We start from the raw sequence: 19,308 nt of genomic DNA on the forward strand, positions 1-19,308 counted from the left end.
TAGGACTCCAGGTGCCTGCCACCATGCCTGGCTAATTTCAAAATTATTTTGTAGAGACAGCGTCTTAAATTCCTAGTCTCAAGTGATCCTCCTGCCTTAGCCTCCCAAAGTGCTAGGATTACAGGTGTGGCCCACCACACCTGACCTGCATGTCTATTATTTTAGTGCTTGTCCCCTACGTTTTTTGTTTTTGGTTTTCATCAGTAAATATTTCAGTATGTTTTGAAAAGAAAAGCCTCTTTTGTAAAAAAATAAAACCACCACACCACGATCACATGTAAAAAACAGTAATTCCTTAATATCAAATATCCAGTCTGCATTCAAATTCCCAATTGTTTCTTCTCTTTTAAAAATATAGTTTGAGGCCAGGCACGATCGCTCCCACCTGTAATCCCAGCACTTTGGGAGGCCGAGGCAGGCAGATCACCTCAGCTCAGGAGTTCAAGACCATCCTGGTCAACACAGTGAAACCCCGTCTCTACTAAAAATATAAAAAAATTAGCTGGGCGTGAAGGTGGGTGCCTGTAGTCCCAGCTACTCGGGAGGCTGAGGCAGGAGAATGGTGTGAACCCGGGAGGTGGAGTTTGCAGTGAGCCGAGATCGTGCCACTGTACTTTAGCCTGGGCGACAAGAGCGAGACTCCGTCTCAAAAATAAAAAATAAAAAAAATAAAAATAAAAATACAGTTTGTTTGAATCAGAATTCAATATAGTCCATACACACTGCAATTGGGTGATTTGTCTCTTACATCTCTTTTAATCTACTGGATACTTTCTCTCCCCACTCCCTTGTAATTTATGTGTTAAGGAAACTGGGGCCAGACATGGTGGCTCATGCCTATAATCCCAGCACTTTGGGAGCCTAAGTTGGGAGGACTGCTTGAGCCCAGGAGTTTGAAACCAGCCTAGGCAACAAAGTGAGACCCTGTCTCTACAAAAAATAAAAAAAATAGCTGGGCATTGTGCACGCCTGTGGTCCCAGCTACACAGGAGGCTGAGGTAGGAAGACAGCATGAGGAAGACAACCAGGAAGTTGAGGCTGCAGTGAGCCGTGTTCATGCCACTGCGCTCCAGCCTACGTGACAGAGCAAGACCCTGTCTCAAAAAAAAAAAAAAAAAAAAAAAAAAGGAAAAAAAAAAAGGAAATTGGATTGTTTGTTCTGTAGAGTTTGCCATTCTAGGGGAATTTGCTGACTAGGTCCTCAAGGTTCACTGAATATGTTCCTCTATTTTCTGTATTTCCTGAATATTGACAGCAGGATCTAGAGTAATAATCTTTTTGTGTCATGGACTTCTTTGGCAGTCTGATGAAGCCTATAGATCTGTTCTCAGAATAATCTTTTAAATATATAAAATGTAAGAGATAGAACGACAAAGGAAACCAATTACACTGAATAACAAATTATATTGTGGTTTATTTTTTGGTAAGACTACTTACAAAGTAGCAAGCCAACATTCTTAAGTTTTTAATATATTTGCCAATAAATTTTCCCATAGCATATTAATTTATTCAGTTATTTTTATCTTTTGAACATGACAAAACAATCTAACATGCTTTAATCACTGAACATGCTCCAACCCAATTGCATATTATTAATTTTATCTAGTTTGACCTCAGAGAGCATAATAAGTAAATTTAGCAATTTTTTCATCAATGTTTTTAACTTATTATCATACATTATATGAACTTCCAATAGGTTTACTTTTCTTCTTGCAGAAAACATCCTTAATAATTTTTCAACTGAAGTGAGAGTCTGTGGTTAGTACTGCCTTTGTACGTCAGAAATTATCTTTACTTTGCCCGCATTTTTAAGTGATAGTTTAAAAGAATATAAAATTTCAGTAGAATTGATTTTCCCTTATCCTTCACTGTCTTCTGTTATCTAAGATGTTCATATAGTTGTCACTACTTGGTAGATAAACTGTTTTATCTAGTCTCATGGCTTTAAGTCTATCTGTCAATGACTAACAATTTTCTATCTTCAGCCTGAATCTTTCCCCTTGAGTTTGCACTAGAAGAACCAACTGCCCACGTGATGTCCATTCTTGAATGCCTGACAGGCAATTCAAACGTCAACATTTCAAAGCCAAACTCCTCCCCAATCTTGTACCTCTTTCAGTCTTCTTTATCTCAGCTAACATCAACTTCAATCTTGCAATCACTCAAGTCAGAAACCCTGGAGTATTTCTTCACACCCTCTGTCTCATCCCCTTCTTTCCAATCACTCCATGACCATCATCTAGGTCTCACAGTCTTGTGGCTGTTTCCAGGTTCTATCCAGTTACCAAGTTCAGAATCAGACCTTTCAATTTTGGTTTCAAGTTCCTATCGCAAATATTCTACCCTAAAATGATATTCAGGAAATTGAAGATGTAATTATTGAACTATTGGATGATTCAGTTCCTTTTTTTGGTCATCAGCATTAGTCTTTCTGTTTTTGATATGTTTTCTTTTGTTGTTGTTGTTGTTTTTTTGGCCAGGCTCTTTCTATGAGCAGAATGGCTTCATCCCAGTCTTCAAGCAGTAAGCCTCGTTCTGTTCCTACATCTTGCATGGAATATTGTCAGCTCCCTTAACCCCACAGTGCTGAATATCAGATACTATAGCCTGCTCCTGGCCTTGGAGCCCAACAGGTTGGTAGCTTTGGTCACATTCCCAATTTAGTGCTTCTCCTCATTTCTGGTTTATGGAGATGCTTATACTACTTTCAAGCCTGCCCACATTTTATTTTGGTTTCTATTTTTATATTTTACCTGTCATTGCTATGCATATGAAGCAGAAGCTTCATAGTATAAGTATAAACAAAAATAGAAGTTTATACTTAGTATCAGTATAAACAAAAATAGAAGTTTACTAAGTACAAACTTCTACATTACCTTAACCAAAAATTGTTGGAGTCAGTATTTTTCATTTCATTTTCACTGACTTAAGAAATGGCACTTTCTTCCTATATATCCTCTAATTTAATCTCTTTCTCTTTATATAATACAGCCTCCCAAAATAGCAATAAACATATATAATGTGCCTATATACCTAAAAAAAAACAACAACAACACAGATTTTCTGCACCACTGCATCTTTCTGAACACTGGGTTTAAATAAAAATAGATCATGCTTCCAAGCATGAAGCACTATAAGGATACCTACTGTCTAATTCCTAGTATTGACAAAAATCAACATTTCCAAATTTACAAGTGATAAAACCAGTGTGTACAAGGTGAGAAACTATTTTTACAATGTTGAGGTATTCAAGTTCTAGAAATACTCTAAATATACTTCTACCTAGGCAGAGCTGGTTAACGTGTGCTACTTTTCTCTCTTAATTCACAGATTTTTTAAAAGTACATATTTATAACAATTTGTAGACATACGTATATTGATAAATACACTAGTCTAAATATAAGTAAATGAAATTCAGGACTTTTACATAACAAGAAAATACAAGCCAACTTAGTTTACCAGGTATGCCAGCTTTTGGCTGGGTGCGGTGACTCACGCCTGTAATCTCAGCACTTTGGGAGGCCGAGGCAGGTGAATCACCTGAGGTCAGGGGTTTGAGACCAGCCTGGCCAACATGGCGAAACTCGTCTCTACTAAAAGTACAAATATGAGCTGGGTGTGGTGGCAGGTGCCTGTAATTCCAGCTACTCAGGAGGCTGAGGCAGGAGAATCGCTTGAACCTGGGAGGTGGAGGTTGCAGCGAGCCAAGATTGTGCCACTGCACTCCAGCCTGGGTGACAAGAGTGAAACTTCGTCTCAAAAAACAACAACAACAAAAAACCAGATATGCCAGCTTTTAAAGTCAAGAGATACAGTTTTTGTTTCTGGTTCTGCCATATCTTGCTTTATGAAGTCAGACAATTGAGTGTCTTCAGGTCTACTTGTTTCCTTGCCTCTAAAATTAGGATCTTATGATTCCTTGTAGTTGTGAAATACTCTGATTCTACTCTTACTACTTTTATTATTCTCAAGTTTTTTTTCTCATTTTGCAATTTGATTTAATGTTTCTACAACTTATAGTTTCTTTACAATTTAGATTCAATTTACACTGTAACTTTTAAGCAAAGATTTCACGAGGAAAAAACCCTAGATTTTCAAATAACAAATACTCTTTGCTATTAAGCAAAAATCAATTTATGGAAACATGTTAGAGAAAAAGAAAACTGATGTTTATTTTTAAAAAGAGGTCAGATTTTATTAGCACTAGTAAGGTTCGAGCTTTCAAGGTACAAGGTGATTAATGTTTTTCACGTCAACCATAAGAAGACATAATAGGAAGACATTAGTTTTCACTACCTGGGAATAAACAATAATTACATTTTTAGGCTATTAAAATGTTTCTTTCTTTCTTTCAGATTTTACCCAAATTATTCTAGGAATATCTTCAGAGATTATATCATTTTCATATTTGATGAAAAAACTTAAAAACATGGAAACTCTGTTCAAAGATAAATGAGTTTTAAGAGTCAGGCACATACCCAGGCTAGAGTAGTCTGTTTTTCTCACTATTGCTCAAATATCACTTTGATAAAATGATTTTTAAAAAATTGCAGGTAGTATATTCCTGCAAAAGTTAGAAGAATCAGACTTAAAAAATAATATGCTTTAGCTTTTCTTTGAACACAATGGCTCCTGTGAAATGCAGCAAGCTTCAGCTGCATCGCATGTGCCCAGTTGCCTCACCTCTAATTCTTTGAGGTAGTTAACTGTTGTTTCTTGTCTCATTAATATGACTAGGTCATGAGGATGCTTCAAGTTCATTGGTGAATCCACCTGCAAGCAAGCAATAAATAAACAAAGCTCAGATTCATTAATGCTTGTTTGGATTAACAAAGTCTCCTTTAATATGCTTTAAATTACTGTTCATTCACCATTGTAATCAGTGTTATTGCTCAGCAAAACTCAAGGAGTATTTCAAAGTGATCACATGTAAATGTTAGCAAAGGAAATGACAAGTTCAACAGTTGTCCTGTAAACTCCAACTTGGAAGAAAAAGCATTCAAAGTACATATCCTGACTTCACAGGTGATGTAATAGTAAAGAAGTATTTGGCAATGATTGATAAAAGTAACTTCCTTAAATGATGTTTCATGCCTGTAATAATAAAAAATGAATTGTCTTGTTTTGATAGCACATTTCATATCTGAATAGGCTTGGAAGTGATAAAAGGAAAATATTAAATGCACCTCTTTTTGAAAGCTATTTGTAGAAGTCATAAATCAAAGATAATAGAAAATAACCTTGAGATTTATTACTTATTGCTCATGTTCTCTGGATCAACAAATCAAACAATTATGTTGAAGCTGTAGAAAAAATGAACACTCATATACTGGTAGCTGGCTTATAAATGTGTTCTCATTGTTTGGAGTGTCATTTGACAAAATATATCAAAATGTTACAAGTGCATAACCTTTGAGCAAAACAAAGTCTAGGAAACTATCCTACAGACATTGTTCAATAAGTAGGCAAGGATATACATAAGGATGCTCACTACAATATTTGTAGCTGCAAAAGTAAAATTAGAAACAACCTAAGTCAATCAATAAAGTGACAGAGAGACCCACTGTCCAAAGGAATGGGATACAGAAAAAATGTTAAAGCTACTGCCAGTGACCAGAGTATAAGAGCTTCACATAAGGAAGCAGGAGAAGGTGCTTAATTTACAACTCTGTCCAGACATCAAGAGATAGCTATTTAGTACATGACTCTACAGGTATTTTTAAATGAGATTTTTAGAAAAAATAAAATTGGGGGAGGGAAGGACCTGTGGAAGTGTGACAGTCCCATTCCAAAATGCCTAACCCAGGCTGAGCGTGGTGGCTCATGCCTGTAATCCCAACACTTTGCGAGGCCAAGGCAGGTGGATCACCTGAGGTCGAAAGTTTGAGACTCAAAAGTTGGAGACCAGCCTGGCCAACACGGCGAAACCTCATCTCTATTAAAAATATAAAAATTAGCTGGCATGGTGGCGCAGGACTGTAGTCCCAGCTATTCGGGAGGCTGAGGTAGGAGAATCGCTTGAACCTGGGAGGTGGAGGCTGCAGTAAGCTGAGATTGTGCCAATGCACTTCAGCCTGGACAACAGAGCGAGACTGTCTCAAAAGAACAAAAAACAAAATAAAACAAAACCAAAAAACAAAATGCCTAACTAGTCTGTTTACCTGATATGTGAAGAATTGCAAGAAAGAAAAAATGAGATAAATGAAGATTGAAAGAACTATTTAAAGCATAACTTAGCTTTAGATTAAAAAGTTACTAGATAACAAAGTTTTATAATATTTGAATAGCATGGGTCTGGTCAACATTCAATTGTGAGGAAGTACTTATCATTTCCTTGAAGCTTTTAGTTTAGCAAAGATACAGAGGAGGCATAAAGATAAAAGTATTAGCAGAAGGAAGGGAGTTCACTGACAGCTGTGTTTCTCTTTTTGAGGTGACAGAAAATGGCAAAGATCTTTGCCAGATAAAGGTTGACTGCAGAAGACTTACAGCCTGACATACATGTTTTCCGAGGTACTTTCAAGTTCTTAAATTTTAAGATGTATGATAACTGTCTTTGGAAAATGTTAATGTGAATTTCTCACCTCTCAAATACTTCTCCTCCTTAGAAGATTATCAGAGTATGTTTGACAACTTTGTAAATAAGGTTACATGCCAAATAACATTTCAGTCAATGGCAAACTGCGTATGTGATGGTGGTCCCATGAGATCATGAGATTATAATACTGGGATTTTTTTTTTTTTTTTGAGATGGAGTCTCACTCTGTCTCCTGGGCTGGAGTGCAGTGGTGTGATCTCGACTCACTGCAAGCCTCCCTGGTTCAAGCGATTCTCCTGCCTTAGCCTCCCGAGTAGCTGGGATTACAGGCATCCGCCACTACGCCCAGCTAAGTTTTTGTATTTTTAGTAGAGATGGAGTTTCACCATGTTGGCCAGCCTGGTCTCGAACTCCTGATCTTGCGATTCGCCTGCCTCGGCCCCCAAAGTCCTGGGATTATAGGCATGAGCCATGGCGCCCAACCTAATACTGTATTTTTACTGTGCTTTTCTATGTTTAGATACACAAATACTTACCATTGTGTTACAACTGCCTACAGTACCATAACATGCTGTATAAGTTTGTAGCCTAGGTGTGTAGTAGGCTGTACCATCTAGGTGTGTGTAAGTATACTCTATGATGTTTGCACAAGGCTGAAATCACCTGATACATTTCTCAGAACACATCCCCATTTTTAAGCAATGCCATGGCCATGTTACAACATCCATTCAACCAATAAATGTTTATAAGCCAGGCCCACTATGAGTCTATGTTTAGAGTCTATGTACTCCTGTGTTATATACAACCTGTAAAAGAATGGTAATATGCCATTCAAAGTCTTTAGCATTGAAAAGAGGCGCTATAAGCCCAGAAGCAAAAAAGAGACAGGAATTAGAGAGAGGCAGGTTAAAAAGGACATAATGAACACACAAGATCTCAAAGCACTTTATGGCTTTTTCACAAAGGATAAACAACCCTACAAACTTCCACTGCTGCACAGCACAATAAATGATGCAAACAATAACCTAATTGTAAAGAAAAATTAGAATAATTTTCACTTAACTTTAAGGAGGTGAAGAAATCATGAAAAGTATTTTAGAGAAAAATTTAAACTACAGGGAAAACCTGATCAAGTACCTGGAAATCAGACTCCATGGAATTCCATTATTCAGAATGATTCATTCTCTAAGAGTTCCAAGTAAACAAAATCTGACTGTTACTGTAGCAATTTATTATAATAAGGAAAATGACAAGCCATATAAGGCAATTCAATTTCATTTTCCTTTTAATACATTATATAAGTACAAGTTGAATATTCCTTATCTGAAAATCCAAAATCCGAAATGCTCCAAAATCCGATACTTTTTGAGTTCACTGGAGCATTTTGGATTCTGCATTTTCAGATTAGGAATACTCAACCTGTACATGTATCCAATTACATATAACATGAGTAAATATTTTACTCCTATCAAATTATTTTCATGTTTTGTATTAATTAACCAAGATATGGTTAATATCTATACCTCCAATCTGGAGCCCTATCTCAACAAATTCAGTAAGTTCACATGGTAACATGGAAATATCACTCACTATATGAGGGTAATTATTTCACTGCCAAATCAGATTATGGGTGAACATTTTAACCAATTTAAGAGTATAAACATTTTTGATGCCCTACAAAAACAAATTTGAGTCAATCACTTTTTAATTATTCTTTATGGCAGAAAACTGAACATTTCTGTTGTAACATTAATTCAAGCTCTCATGTGCAACTTATTCTTCATATATACTGCACACTTTTACTGTTTTTTAAATGGTATTCATCTGAGTACACGAAAGCAACATGGGAAACTCACTCTTCTCCAAATAGCAGTTGGAAACTGATGAATATAATCTTATTCTCCAAATAGCGGTTGGAAACTGATGAATATAATCTTAAATTATGCCATTCTTATTTAAAAGTTTTCCCCTTAAGTTAGAAACTAGGGACAAAATAATTTAAAAATTTTAATTCAGAATTAAAGTTATTTAAATATTAAGATAATATGAAGCAAAACAGAAATCAAAATCTCCAAAGCCGCCAACATTTTGCCTCTATGTAAAATCTGAAATGGTTCTGTTGAGTATTTGTAGTGTCTGCTATGCAATATCCGTAAGTCCCTCCTTGTGGCAAAAGCAGCCCACTTGCTTCCTTCCCCACATGGGAAGCCCTTGTCAGAGAATTCCTTTCCCTTGGTCATGGTGATTATTTCTAAGATACTACTCCAGTAAGGTCAGTTGGTCCTAAAGAGACTCTAATCCAGAACTTTGAGCTATTGGTAACTAGCCATCTGGTATCTACATGGGGCCTGAGAATGGGGATGAAGAAGCAAAGAAACAGAAACAGAAAAAGCGATCCTTGTTATACTATTTGAGTCCTGAATCAAACTGTATCTGCAGCCCTTAGAATCTGCCTAAACGGTCCAATGAAAACTTTACAATACAGAAAGTATTGGTGTGTTATTTCTAAACTTCCACCTAATTTTCACTGATGTCCCTCTGCCTAGGTCATCTTATTACTACTGTGGCTCTTTTAAGAGCCTCTGTGCCTTTGCACATACTGCTTCCTCTACCTGGAATGCAGTTCTATCCTTGTGCTGTACATGAAGGCCAAATGACATTTCTTTTGTGAAGACATCCTTCTCTTGAGTTCCCATAGCACTTTATACACACTTCTGTAATAGCGTTTATATTTAATTACTATATGTCTGTCTCTCCAAAACATTTTTGACCATAATCACAGCTGGTTTAAATTTAAATACACATAAATCATTCAAAATCCAGGTACCAATTTTTGCTACATATAGGTATCTATTTTTTTCAACTTTTATTTTAGGTTTGGGGGGTACATGTACACGTATGTTAAATGGGTAAATTGTGTCACTGACATTTGGTGTATAAATGATCCCACTACCCAGGTAGTGAGCATAATACCTTACAGTTTTTCAACCCTTCACCTTCTAGTAGTCCCCAGCATCTACTGTTCCCATCTTTATGACTATGAGTACTCAATGTTTAGCTCCGACTTATAAGAACATGCAGTATGTGCTTTTCTGTTTATGCATTAATTTGCTTAGGACAATGGCCTCTAGTTACAGCCGTGTTATTGCAAAGGACGTAATTTCATTCTTTTTCCCCACTGCATAGTACTCCTTGATGTATATGTACCACATTTTCTTTATTCAGTCCACGGTTAATGGGCACCTAGGTTGATTCCACACCTTTGTTATTGTGAACAGCACTGTGATGAACATAGGAGTACACATGTCTTTATGGTAGACAGATTTATTTTTCTTTGGGTATATAATCAGTACAGGAACTGCTGGATCAAATGGTAGTTCTGTTTTAAGTTCTTTGAGAAATCTCCACAGGGGCTGAACTAATTTACATTCCCATCAACTGTGTATAAGCCTTCCATTTTCTCTATAGCCTTGCCAACATCTTTTTTTTTTTTTTGGTCTTTTTAATAATAGTCATTCTGACTGGTGTGAGATGGTATCTTATTGTGGTTCTGATTTGCACTTCTCTAATGATTAGTGATGTTGAACATTTTTTCGTATTTGTTGGCTGCATGTATGTCTTCTTTTGAGAAATGCCTGTTCAAGTCATCTGCTCATTTTTTAATGGAGTTGTTTTTTGCTTGTTGAATTAAGTTCCTTACAGATTCTGGATATCAGATCTTTGTTGGGTGCACAGTTTGAGAATATTTTCTCCCATTCTATAGTTTTACTCTGTTGATGTTTTGCTGTGCAGAAGCTTTTTAGTTTCATTAGGTCTCACTGTCCATTTCTGGTTTGTTGCAATTGCTTTTGGGGTCTTAGTCATAAATTCTTTGCCCAGGCCTATGTCCAGAATGACATTTCCTGGGTTTTCTGCTAGGATTTTTGTAGTTTTATTTCTTATATTTAAGTCTTTAATCCATCTTGAGTTAATTTCTGTATATGGTGAAAGGTAGGGATATAGTTTCATACTTCTGCATACGGCTAGCCAGTCATCCCAGCACCATTTATTGAATAGGGAGTCCTTTCCCACAAACATTTTTTATATATTTCTTTTTCTGCCCTCAGTATGTAACTTGCTTTCAGGTATATGTTAGGCATTTAATATACTGTTGATTGATTGAGGACAGGGTCTGTTAGATACTCTGCCACATTTATTAGACACACCAACTCCATCTGCTAAAGCATTATCATTCACTGATGACTATTTGGAAAAAAAGGTAAAGTGGCTAAGCTACCAGAGATCAGAAACAAAATATGCATCTGACCAGTCTATGACTAGCTGTGTGGATTTAAACAGATCATCTTCCCTGCCTGGGCTTCTGTTTCTTCATCTATAAACTGAAGGGACACAAGCAAATAATTTCTAAAATTCCTTTTAATTTTAAAATCCTACTTCTATAAAAGATTTAACGTTACCATAAAAGTATCACATTTTTACTAGCCAGACCTATACCCCCGAAATAGTCTGATATTCAAATGAATGAAATTATCATTCTTTCAATTTGCCCATATAAATTCATACTTACTATGGGCAGGAATATTTTTCAAAGCTGTAGTTAAAAGCTTCTTTCAGGGCCGGGCACGGTGGCTCATGCCTGTAATCCCAGCACTTTGGGAGGCCGAGGCGGGCAGATCATGAGGTCAGGAGATTGAGACCATCCTGGCTAACACAGTGAAACCCCAACTCTACTAAAAATACAAAAAATTAGCCAGGCGTGCTGGCAGGCGCCTGTAGTTCCAGCTACTTGGGAGGCTGAGGCAGGAGAATGGCGTGAACCTGGGAGGCGGAGCATGCAGTGAGCAGAGATTGCGCCACTGCACTCCAGCCTGGGCAACAGAGTGAGACTCTGCCTCAAAAAAAAAAAAAAAAAAAAAGCTGCTTTTAAACTGTCAATTTGTCAAATTAAACCAAGGCTCCAATTAGCAGTGGCTATTTCTGAGCAGTTAGGTTGTTCATTTTATTACAGGCAAAATCAGCCCTCTTTATCCCTAAGCTACTTAATACTAACAAAATCTTTTCTAGAATTATAAACTAAATATATTTTACTGTAAAAACAAACACAGTACCATATAGACAATATGAAGGAGAAAATAAAAATTACTTGAAATTTCACTTTCAGAGGTATCTGCTGTGAGATATATATCATATCAGGATAACTTCTACATACATACACAAACACACAGAGCTTTGTAGATAAATATTTTCACAAAAATAGGATAATCATATATCTACTATATTATTTCCTTCCTCTCTCTATTCCTCTCTACACTTTGTCAGACTTCCCAGTAAATACAGACCTATGTCAATATTTGTAGTGGTTAATATTATTTTCCCAGGTTCCTAACTAAAATTCAGGTTTTTGGTTATTCTCCCTTTTTAACAATACTACAATGAACATCCTATACTAAAACATTTGGCTGGACACAGTGGCTCACACCTGTAATCTCAGCACTTTGGCAGGCTGAGGTGGGTGGATTACCTAAGGTCAGGAGTTCAAGACTAGCCTGACCAACATGGTGAAACCCCATCTCTACTAAAAATATAAAAATTAGCCGGGCGTAGTGGCACATGCTTGTAATCTCAGCTACTTGGGAGGCTGAGGCAGGAAAATCACTAGAATACAGGAGGTGGAGGTTGCAGTGAGCTAAGATCGTGCCATTGCACTTCGGCCCGGTCAACAGAGTGAAACTCTGTCTCATAAATAAATAAATAAATATAAAAATAGATTAGCTGGGCGTGGTGGCAGGTCCCTGTAATCCCAGCTACTTGGGAGGCTGAGGCAGGAGAATCACTTGAACCCAGGAAGTGGAAGTTGCAGTGAAAGGAGATCATGCCACTACACTCCAGCCTGGGCAACAAGAGTGGCTCCTTCTCAAAAAAAAAAAAAAAAACAAAACAAACCCACAAACCTTTTTAGACAGCTATCAGATTATTTCTTTCCTGTAATAGAAAGAAAGCTGTTAGGTTAAAGGAATTGTACTTTTTTTTTTTTGACATTTTTAAATTTACAGTTTTTGCTAGATTTTCTCCAGAACAGTTGAATCAACTTAAATCCCTAACAACAATGACCGAGTTCCTACACATCCTTAGGAATGCAGAAATAAGGGTGAATATATATATATATACACACACACACACACACACTTTTTTTTTTCTTTTTTGTTTAAAGAGATAGGGTCTTGCTCTGTCACCAAGGCTAAAGTGGAGTGGTGTGATCATAGTTCACCATAACCTTGAATGCCTGTGATAAAGCAATCCTCCCACCTCAGCCTCCGGAGTAGCTGGGACTGCAGGTGAGCTGCTGCGTCAGGCCATGAATACATTTTAGTTTCTTCCTTGGCCATATGTATTTCTTTTGTGTATGTGATATCGTAAAATATATATTTGGTCTTCCACCCCACCCACTTTTTCTTGGCATACAACTCCTAAAATCCTTAGAATCTCCAAAGTGCTGTCTTTTTGTACAGTAGTGAGTTGACTTATGGCTGGTAGCCCCCAGGTAGTTTCAGGATGGGGGAAGGTCCTTGGAAAGACTAAGGCATGATAAGGACTTTCAGCCCCACCCCTCAACCTCTGGTGAGAGAAGAGGGGCTGAAGGTTAAGTTGATCACCAGTGGCCAAAGGTTTACGCAATCATGCCCATATAATAAAGCCTCCATAAAACCCCAAAAGGACTGAGTTCAGGAGATTCCAGAGAGCCGAACACGTGGAAGTTCCTGGAGAAGGCATGGAAGTTCTACACCCTTTGCCCCATACGTCGCTCTGTACATCTCTTCATCTGTATCTTTTCTAATAAAATAAACCAGTAAATATAAATAAGTTTCCTTGAGTTCTGTGAGCCACTCTGGCAAATTAACTGAACTCAAAGAGGCAGCTGTGGGAGCCCCAACTTGAAGCTGGTTGGTCAGAAGAGGCTGGGACTAAATGGGGTGGGTGGAGTCTTGTGGGACTGAACTCTCAACCTGTAGGATCTGAAGCCACTGCCAGGTAGACGTGTCAGAACTGAACTGGAAGCCACCTAGCCGGTGTCAGCTGCAGAACTGATTGGTTGCTTGGTGGTGGTGTCAGAAACGTGTTGTAAGAGAACAGTGGGAGAAACTGAGATGTTTTTTCCATTCACAGTGTACTTATAAAAAAATCTCACCTGACTGTGATGGTTCACACCTGTAATCTTAGCACTCTGGGAGGCCAAAGAAGGAAGATCACCTGAGATCAGGAGTTCAAGACCTCCCCTCCTCCCCGAATAATACAGCAAAACCCCAACTCTACAAAACAATTTTTAAAAGTAGCTGGGTGTGGTGGCATGTGCCTGTCTTAGCTACTTAGGGGACTGATGTGGGAGAACTACTTGAGGAGTTTGAGGCTGCAGTGAGTCATGATTGTGCCACTGCACTCCAGCCTGGACAACAGAGACCCCATCTCAAACAAAACAAAACAAAACAAAACCTTGCTGCCTCTCTTTAACTATCTGACAGTTTATATATCATATTTTAAAAATGTGGTTTCTGGTTGATATGACTCTAGGTGATTATTCTCTTCTTGTCTGTGCTTTCTGACTTTTTCTACAGTGAGCATGTATTATTTAAATTTGTAAAGTGCTTATTTTTCTAATGTGCTATCCATAGGTCATCTTGTTAACACTGAAACTTTAGAACACTATGTAACATGTTTTATCGTTTTTTTTTTTTTCTTCTTAAACTGTAATGACAACTATAAGGTCAAGTCTGAGGAAAAATCTCGTATTTTTCCCTCATATATTCATTTACAGAAAAAAAAATTTCTCTCACAGATAAAGGGCTAGGTAGAACACCTCAAAAATGCAACACCTTTTGTATTTTCTTGCTCCTTACCTTTCTTCCCTCAGATTTTTACCCTTATCACAAATCTAGGTCAAAGCTATTTTCAAATGATTGCCTAAGGGACCCTTCTGTATGCGATCCCTGCCAGGCTACTATGGTGGCAAGCAAGATGAGTTTCACAGGGACAGAATGATGCAGGCAGAAAGTCTGTTGCTCCACTTCTCATGGAATTATCTCTTCAGGATTCAAGTCTAACCACCATCGGCTTGCATCTTCTTTGAGGTTTAGAGAAGTACAAGTTCACAAAATAGTTACCCAGCTTCCACTCTTCAAAGAGATACACATGAGCTCCTGGCTATAACTGTCAAAACAAATGTGTAATATAAACAGATCTTTTACTAGAAACAGTTCATTGTATGAGATTGAGAAAACTATTATAATGAACTGCAAAGATTTGGAAATATATTTGTTAATTAGGACTTTTTGAAGCTAGAGCACTTATACAGTATTTTTGAAAAATCAGAGGCCAGGTACGGTGGCTCAGGCCTGTAATCCCAGCACTTTGGGAGGCCAAGGCGGGAGAACTCCTGTGGTCAGGAGTTTGAGACCAGCCTGGCCAACATGGTGAAACCCCGTCTCCACTAAAAATACAACAATTAGCCGGGCATGGTGGCGTGCGCTTGTAGTCCCAGCTACTCAGGAGGCTGAGGCAGGAGAATCGCTTGAACCTGGGAGGCAGAGGTTGCAGTGAACTGAGATTGCACCGCTGTACTCCAGCCTGGGTGACAAAGCGAGACTCTGTCTCAAAAAAACCAAAAAAAACCCCACAAAAAACAAAAGCAATTAGAAACCAATTTTAATCTTACAGGATATCAAGTCATCAAAGTAAAAAACAAATGTTAAATAAATGAAAATGCTAAATCTTGACTATCATCTGAATTTCCATGGCCTTATATCCCTGTTTTCTAAAGTTTTACCCTCAACTGGATTTTACCTTCTCATTTTCAGTTCCTGAAATATACAAATGGATTTTACAGGTGCAAATTTACATAAAATAACCTAGGTATGGGACACATGTATTGCAGTTATCTATATTTGAACATCTACAGTGTTGCAGTCCATTTTATGAGAATATTCATGTCTGTAAACAATCACCATTCTCCTAATTGGTAAGCAAGTTAGTAACCATTTTCAACATGAACCAAAAATGAATAACTTCTTACAGTAGTGCTACCAGTCCACATTTTCTAATTTATGTCACCAGGACACATACAAATAACATAATTAATAAAGTAGAACATTTGTAACTATAAAAGGAAGGTAAGTGAAAAGCTGGATCAAGACACAACAGTCATGGGTTTTCTCCTTTGCATACTTGACTATATTCTTATAAACACAGACATAATGTAGCTTTGCTGTTAGAGCTGTTTTATATGTAACTCAGAAGAGACTCAAATTCCAGCAGCAAATATTTATCGGGCACAGTGGTAGGCAGAATGATGGCCCATGTCTTAATCCCTACAACCTTTGAATATATTACGTTATGTGGCAAAAGGGAATTAAGGTGTTAATCAGACTAAGGTTGCTAATCAGATTACTTTAATTAAAATAGTATCACCTGGATTATAAGGAGGCTTTAATCTAATCATAACGAACTTAAAAGTGGAATGGGGCAGTCAAAGAGAGGGATGCAACTAAGGCAAAATTGGCAAAGGACTGCAACACAGCTATCTCTGAAGATGCAGCAAAAGGGGGCCAAGAGCCAAAAAATGTGAGCAGCCTCTGGCAGCCGTAAAAAGCAAGGCAATGGACTCGCCCCTACAGCCTCCAGAAACGTATGCAGCACTGCTGTCTCCTTGATTTTAGCCCAGCGAGACGTGGGTTGGACTTCTAACCTACGTAACTGTAAGATTATAAATTAGTGTTGTTTTAAACCAGAAAGTTTGTGGTAATTTTTAATAGCAGCAATAGGATGCACCCACCAATATATGCACCCACTAAGTACCAGACATAATACTAGACATGAAGAAAGTGAGCATGAGCCTAAAAATTATTAGTCAGATAGGTTAGTCAAATATTTGAAAGGGGACACTAAAACCAGTGCCAGAAATTGAACCTTATTAGCTAGATCATTACTCAGGTGATGGCAAACTCAACAGCCAGGGAATGACTTTGATATTTCGTGCTGGAAATGACTGCTCTACAAAAAAGAGACAATCAAAATATAGTTAAACTTGATTATGCATCAAAATAGTAGTATCAAATGTTGGGGGAAGATATCAGCATAACTAATTTATTTTACTGCAATCCCATCCCAACAAGTGTGAAACACGCATTAATAACAAAGGTTTAATTTGTCTATGAAGGCAACAAAACCAAACCGAAGGTTCCTTTTTGTTCATATGTCTACCGATAGCCACAACACTGCTAAGCTATGGGCAATGGAAGGAATAAGTAGTCTTTCATTAGAATCAAATTATAAACAAAGGTTTTACATATCCCAAATACTGTTGGGCATTTTCAAACACTACTGATGCAGTCTTTTAGGACAATTTTGGCATTATCTAAGAATATAAAATATAATGCATTATTTGAACCAGATAATTCCATTTCTTTCTTTTTTTTTTTTTTTTTGAGATGGAGTCTCGCTGTGTCACCTAGGCTGGAGTGCAGTGGTGCCATCTCGGCTCAATGCAAGCTCCGCCTCCCGAGTTCATGCCATTCTCCTGCCTCAGCCTCCCGAGTAGCTGGGACTACAGGCACCTGCCACTACGTCCGGTAATTTTTTACATTTTTAGTAGAGATGGGGTTTCACCATGTTAGCCAGGATGATCTCGATCTCCTGACGTCGTGATCCGCCCACCTCGGCCTCCCAAAGTGCTGGGACTACAGGCATGAGCCACCACACGCCACCCCAGATAATTCCATTTCTAAGAATTCATCTTACAGATACATGCATAGAAACATGCAAAGATATACAAATGAGCACCTTCACTTACTACAGTATTGTATATGATAGAAAAAAACCTAGAAAAAATCTAAATGTCTGTCACTAGGGGACTGATTAAATACATTACAGAATATCCATTCAACAGAACACTAAACAGTCTTAAGGAAAGAGGAGGTAGCTTTTTATTTTTGACATTGACAGATGTCTAAGTCTTGTTATTAAGTAACTAAAAGTTAGTCATGAGGGCCAGGCACAGTGGCTCACGCCTGTAATCCCAGCACTTTGGGAGGCTGAGGCGGGTGGATCACCTGAGGTCAGGAGTTCAAGACCAGCCTGGCCAATATGGTGAAACCCCATCTCTACAAAAATACAAAAATTAGCCGGGCATGATGGCGGGTGCCTGGAATCCCAGCTACCTGGAGGCTGACGTGGGAGAATCACTTGGACCTGGGAGGCGGAGGTTGCAGTGATTCCAGATCATGCCATTGCACTCTAGTCTGGGTGACAGAGCGAGACTCCATCTCAAAAAAATAATAAAACAAGAATACACAAGAAAAAGTTCATTATGACTGCTTCCAGGAAAAGGGACTGCAGTAGTTTTGAAACTTTCACCTTCATTTTGTAACATGCTGAGTAGTTTGGGAAAAAATACTTTTCAATAATAATTATGTATCTTATAGTTTTAAATTCAATTTAAAATTGAAAAAAGTTTTTTTTTTTTTTTTTTTAGAAACTTGATGTTTTACAAATAAAACTACAGAAATTTTTCTTATGTTGGTAACAATGTTCAGAACTGCAGAAAAGAAAACGGTGTGAAACGAACACATCTGAGCCTGAGTTCACACTTTGAGACTTCCCAGCTACATGGCATTGGCTAACAAGTTTAATCACGTTCAGCATAAATTTCTTTATTCAGTAGAAAGAAGATCAACACTCACACCTTACTGGGTCTGTAAGAAGATAAAATGAGATAATGGGCGCAGTGGCTCACGCCTGTAATCCCAGCACTTTGAGAGGCTGAGGCAGGAGGACTGCTTAAGGTCAGGAGTTCGAGACCAGCCTGGCCAACATGGTGAAACCTTGTCTCTACTGAAAATACAAAAAATTAGCCAGGCATGGTGGTGCACGCCTGTAATCCCAGCTATTCGGGAGGCTGAGGCAGGAGAATTGCTTGAATCTGGGAGGTGGAGACTGCAGTGAGCCCAGATCATGCCATTGCACTCCAGCCTGGGCGACAGAGTGAAACTCCATCTCGAAAAATAAATAAATAAACAAACAAAATAAAATAAAATAAAATAAGTGCTGCCAGGCATAGTGGTTCACTCCTGTAATCTCAGCACTTTAGAAAGCCAAAGTAGGAGGATCACTTGTGCCCGGGGGTTCCAGACCAGCCTGGGCAACATAGTGAAACCCCATCTCCACACACACAAAAAATAAATTAGCCAGGCCTGGGAGTGAATACCTGTAGTCTCAACTACTTGGGAGGCTGAGGCGGGAGGATTGTTTGAGTCCAAGAGTTCAAGGCTGTAGTGAGCTATGACTGTACCACCGCACTCCAGCCTAGGAGACAGAGCAAAACTGTCTGAAAAAAAGAAAGCAAACAAAAAACCTGAAGTGGGCAGGGCACGGTGGCTCATGCCTGTAATCACAGCACTTTGGGAGGCTGAGGAGGGCTGATTGTTTGAGCCTATAAGTTCAAGACCAGCCTGGGCAATATTACAAAACCCCATCTCTACAAAAAAATATAAAAATTAGCCAGACGTGGTAGCAAGTACGTGTAGTCTCAGCTACTTGGGAGGCTGAGGTGGGAGAATCGCTTAAGCCTGGGAGGCTGAAGTTGCAGTGAGCGCGGTGGCTCATGCTTATAATCCCAGCACTTTGGGAGGCCAAGGCGGGCAGGAGTTCAAGACCACCCTGGCCATCCTGGTGAAACCCCATCTCTACTAAAAATGCAAAAATTAGCTGGGCGTGGTGGCAGG

General features: G+C 38.3%; 1 protein-coding gene across 5 annotated transcripts in view; it reads right to left on the reverse strand.

Moving 5' to 3' along the window:
- Positions 1–19,308, reverse strand: part of LOC105471604 (tetratricopeptide repeat domain 17) — a 139,401-nt gene that overhangs the window by 108,684 nt on the left and 11,409 nt on the right. For 3 of the 5 annotated variants that reach the window (XM_011724150.3, XM_011724148.2, XM_011724151.3), the window contains exon 2: positions 4,684–4,773. The exons of the other annotated variants lie outside the window; for them this stretch is intronic. In XM_011724150.3, the coding sequence (XP_011722452.1) occupies positions 4,684–4,773 (90 nt within the window). The remainder of the gene's footprint in view (positions 1–4,683; positions 4,774–19,308) is intronic. 5 annotated transcript variants of the gene reach the window in all.

Source organism: Macaca nemestrina, chromosome 12 (genome assembly GCF_043159975.1).
Source record: "Macaca nemestrina isolate mMacNem1 chromosome 12, mMacNem.hap1, whole genome shotgun sequence".
In the NCBI taxonomy this organism is placed as follows: Eukaryota; Metazoa; Chordata; class Mammalia; order Primates; family Cercopithecidae; genus Macaca; species Macaca nemestrina.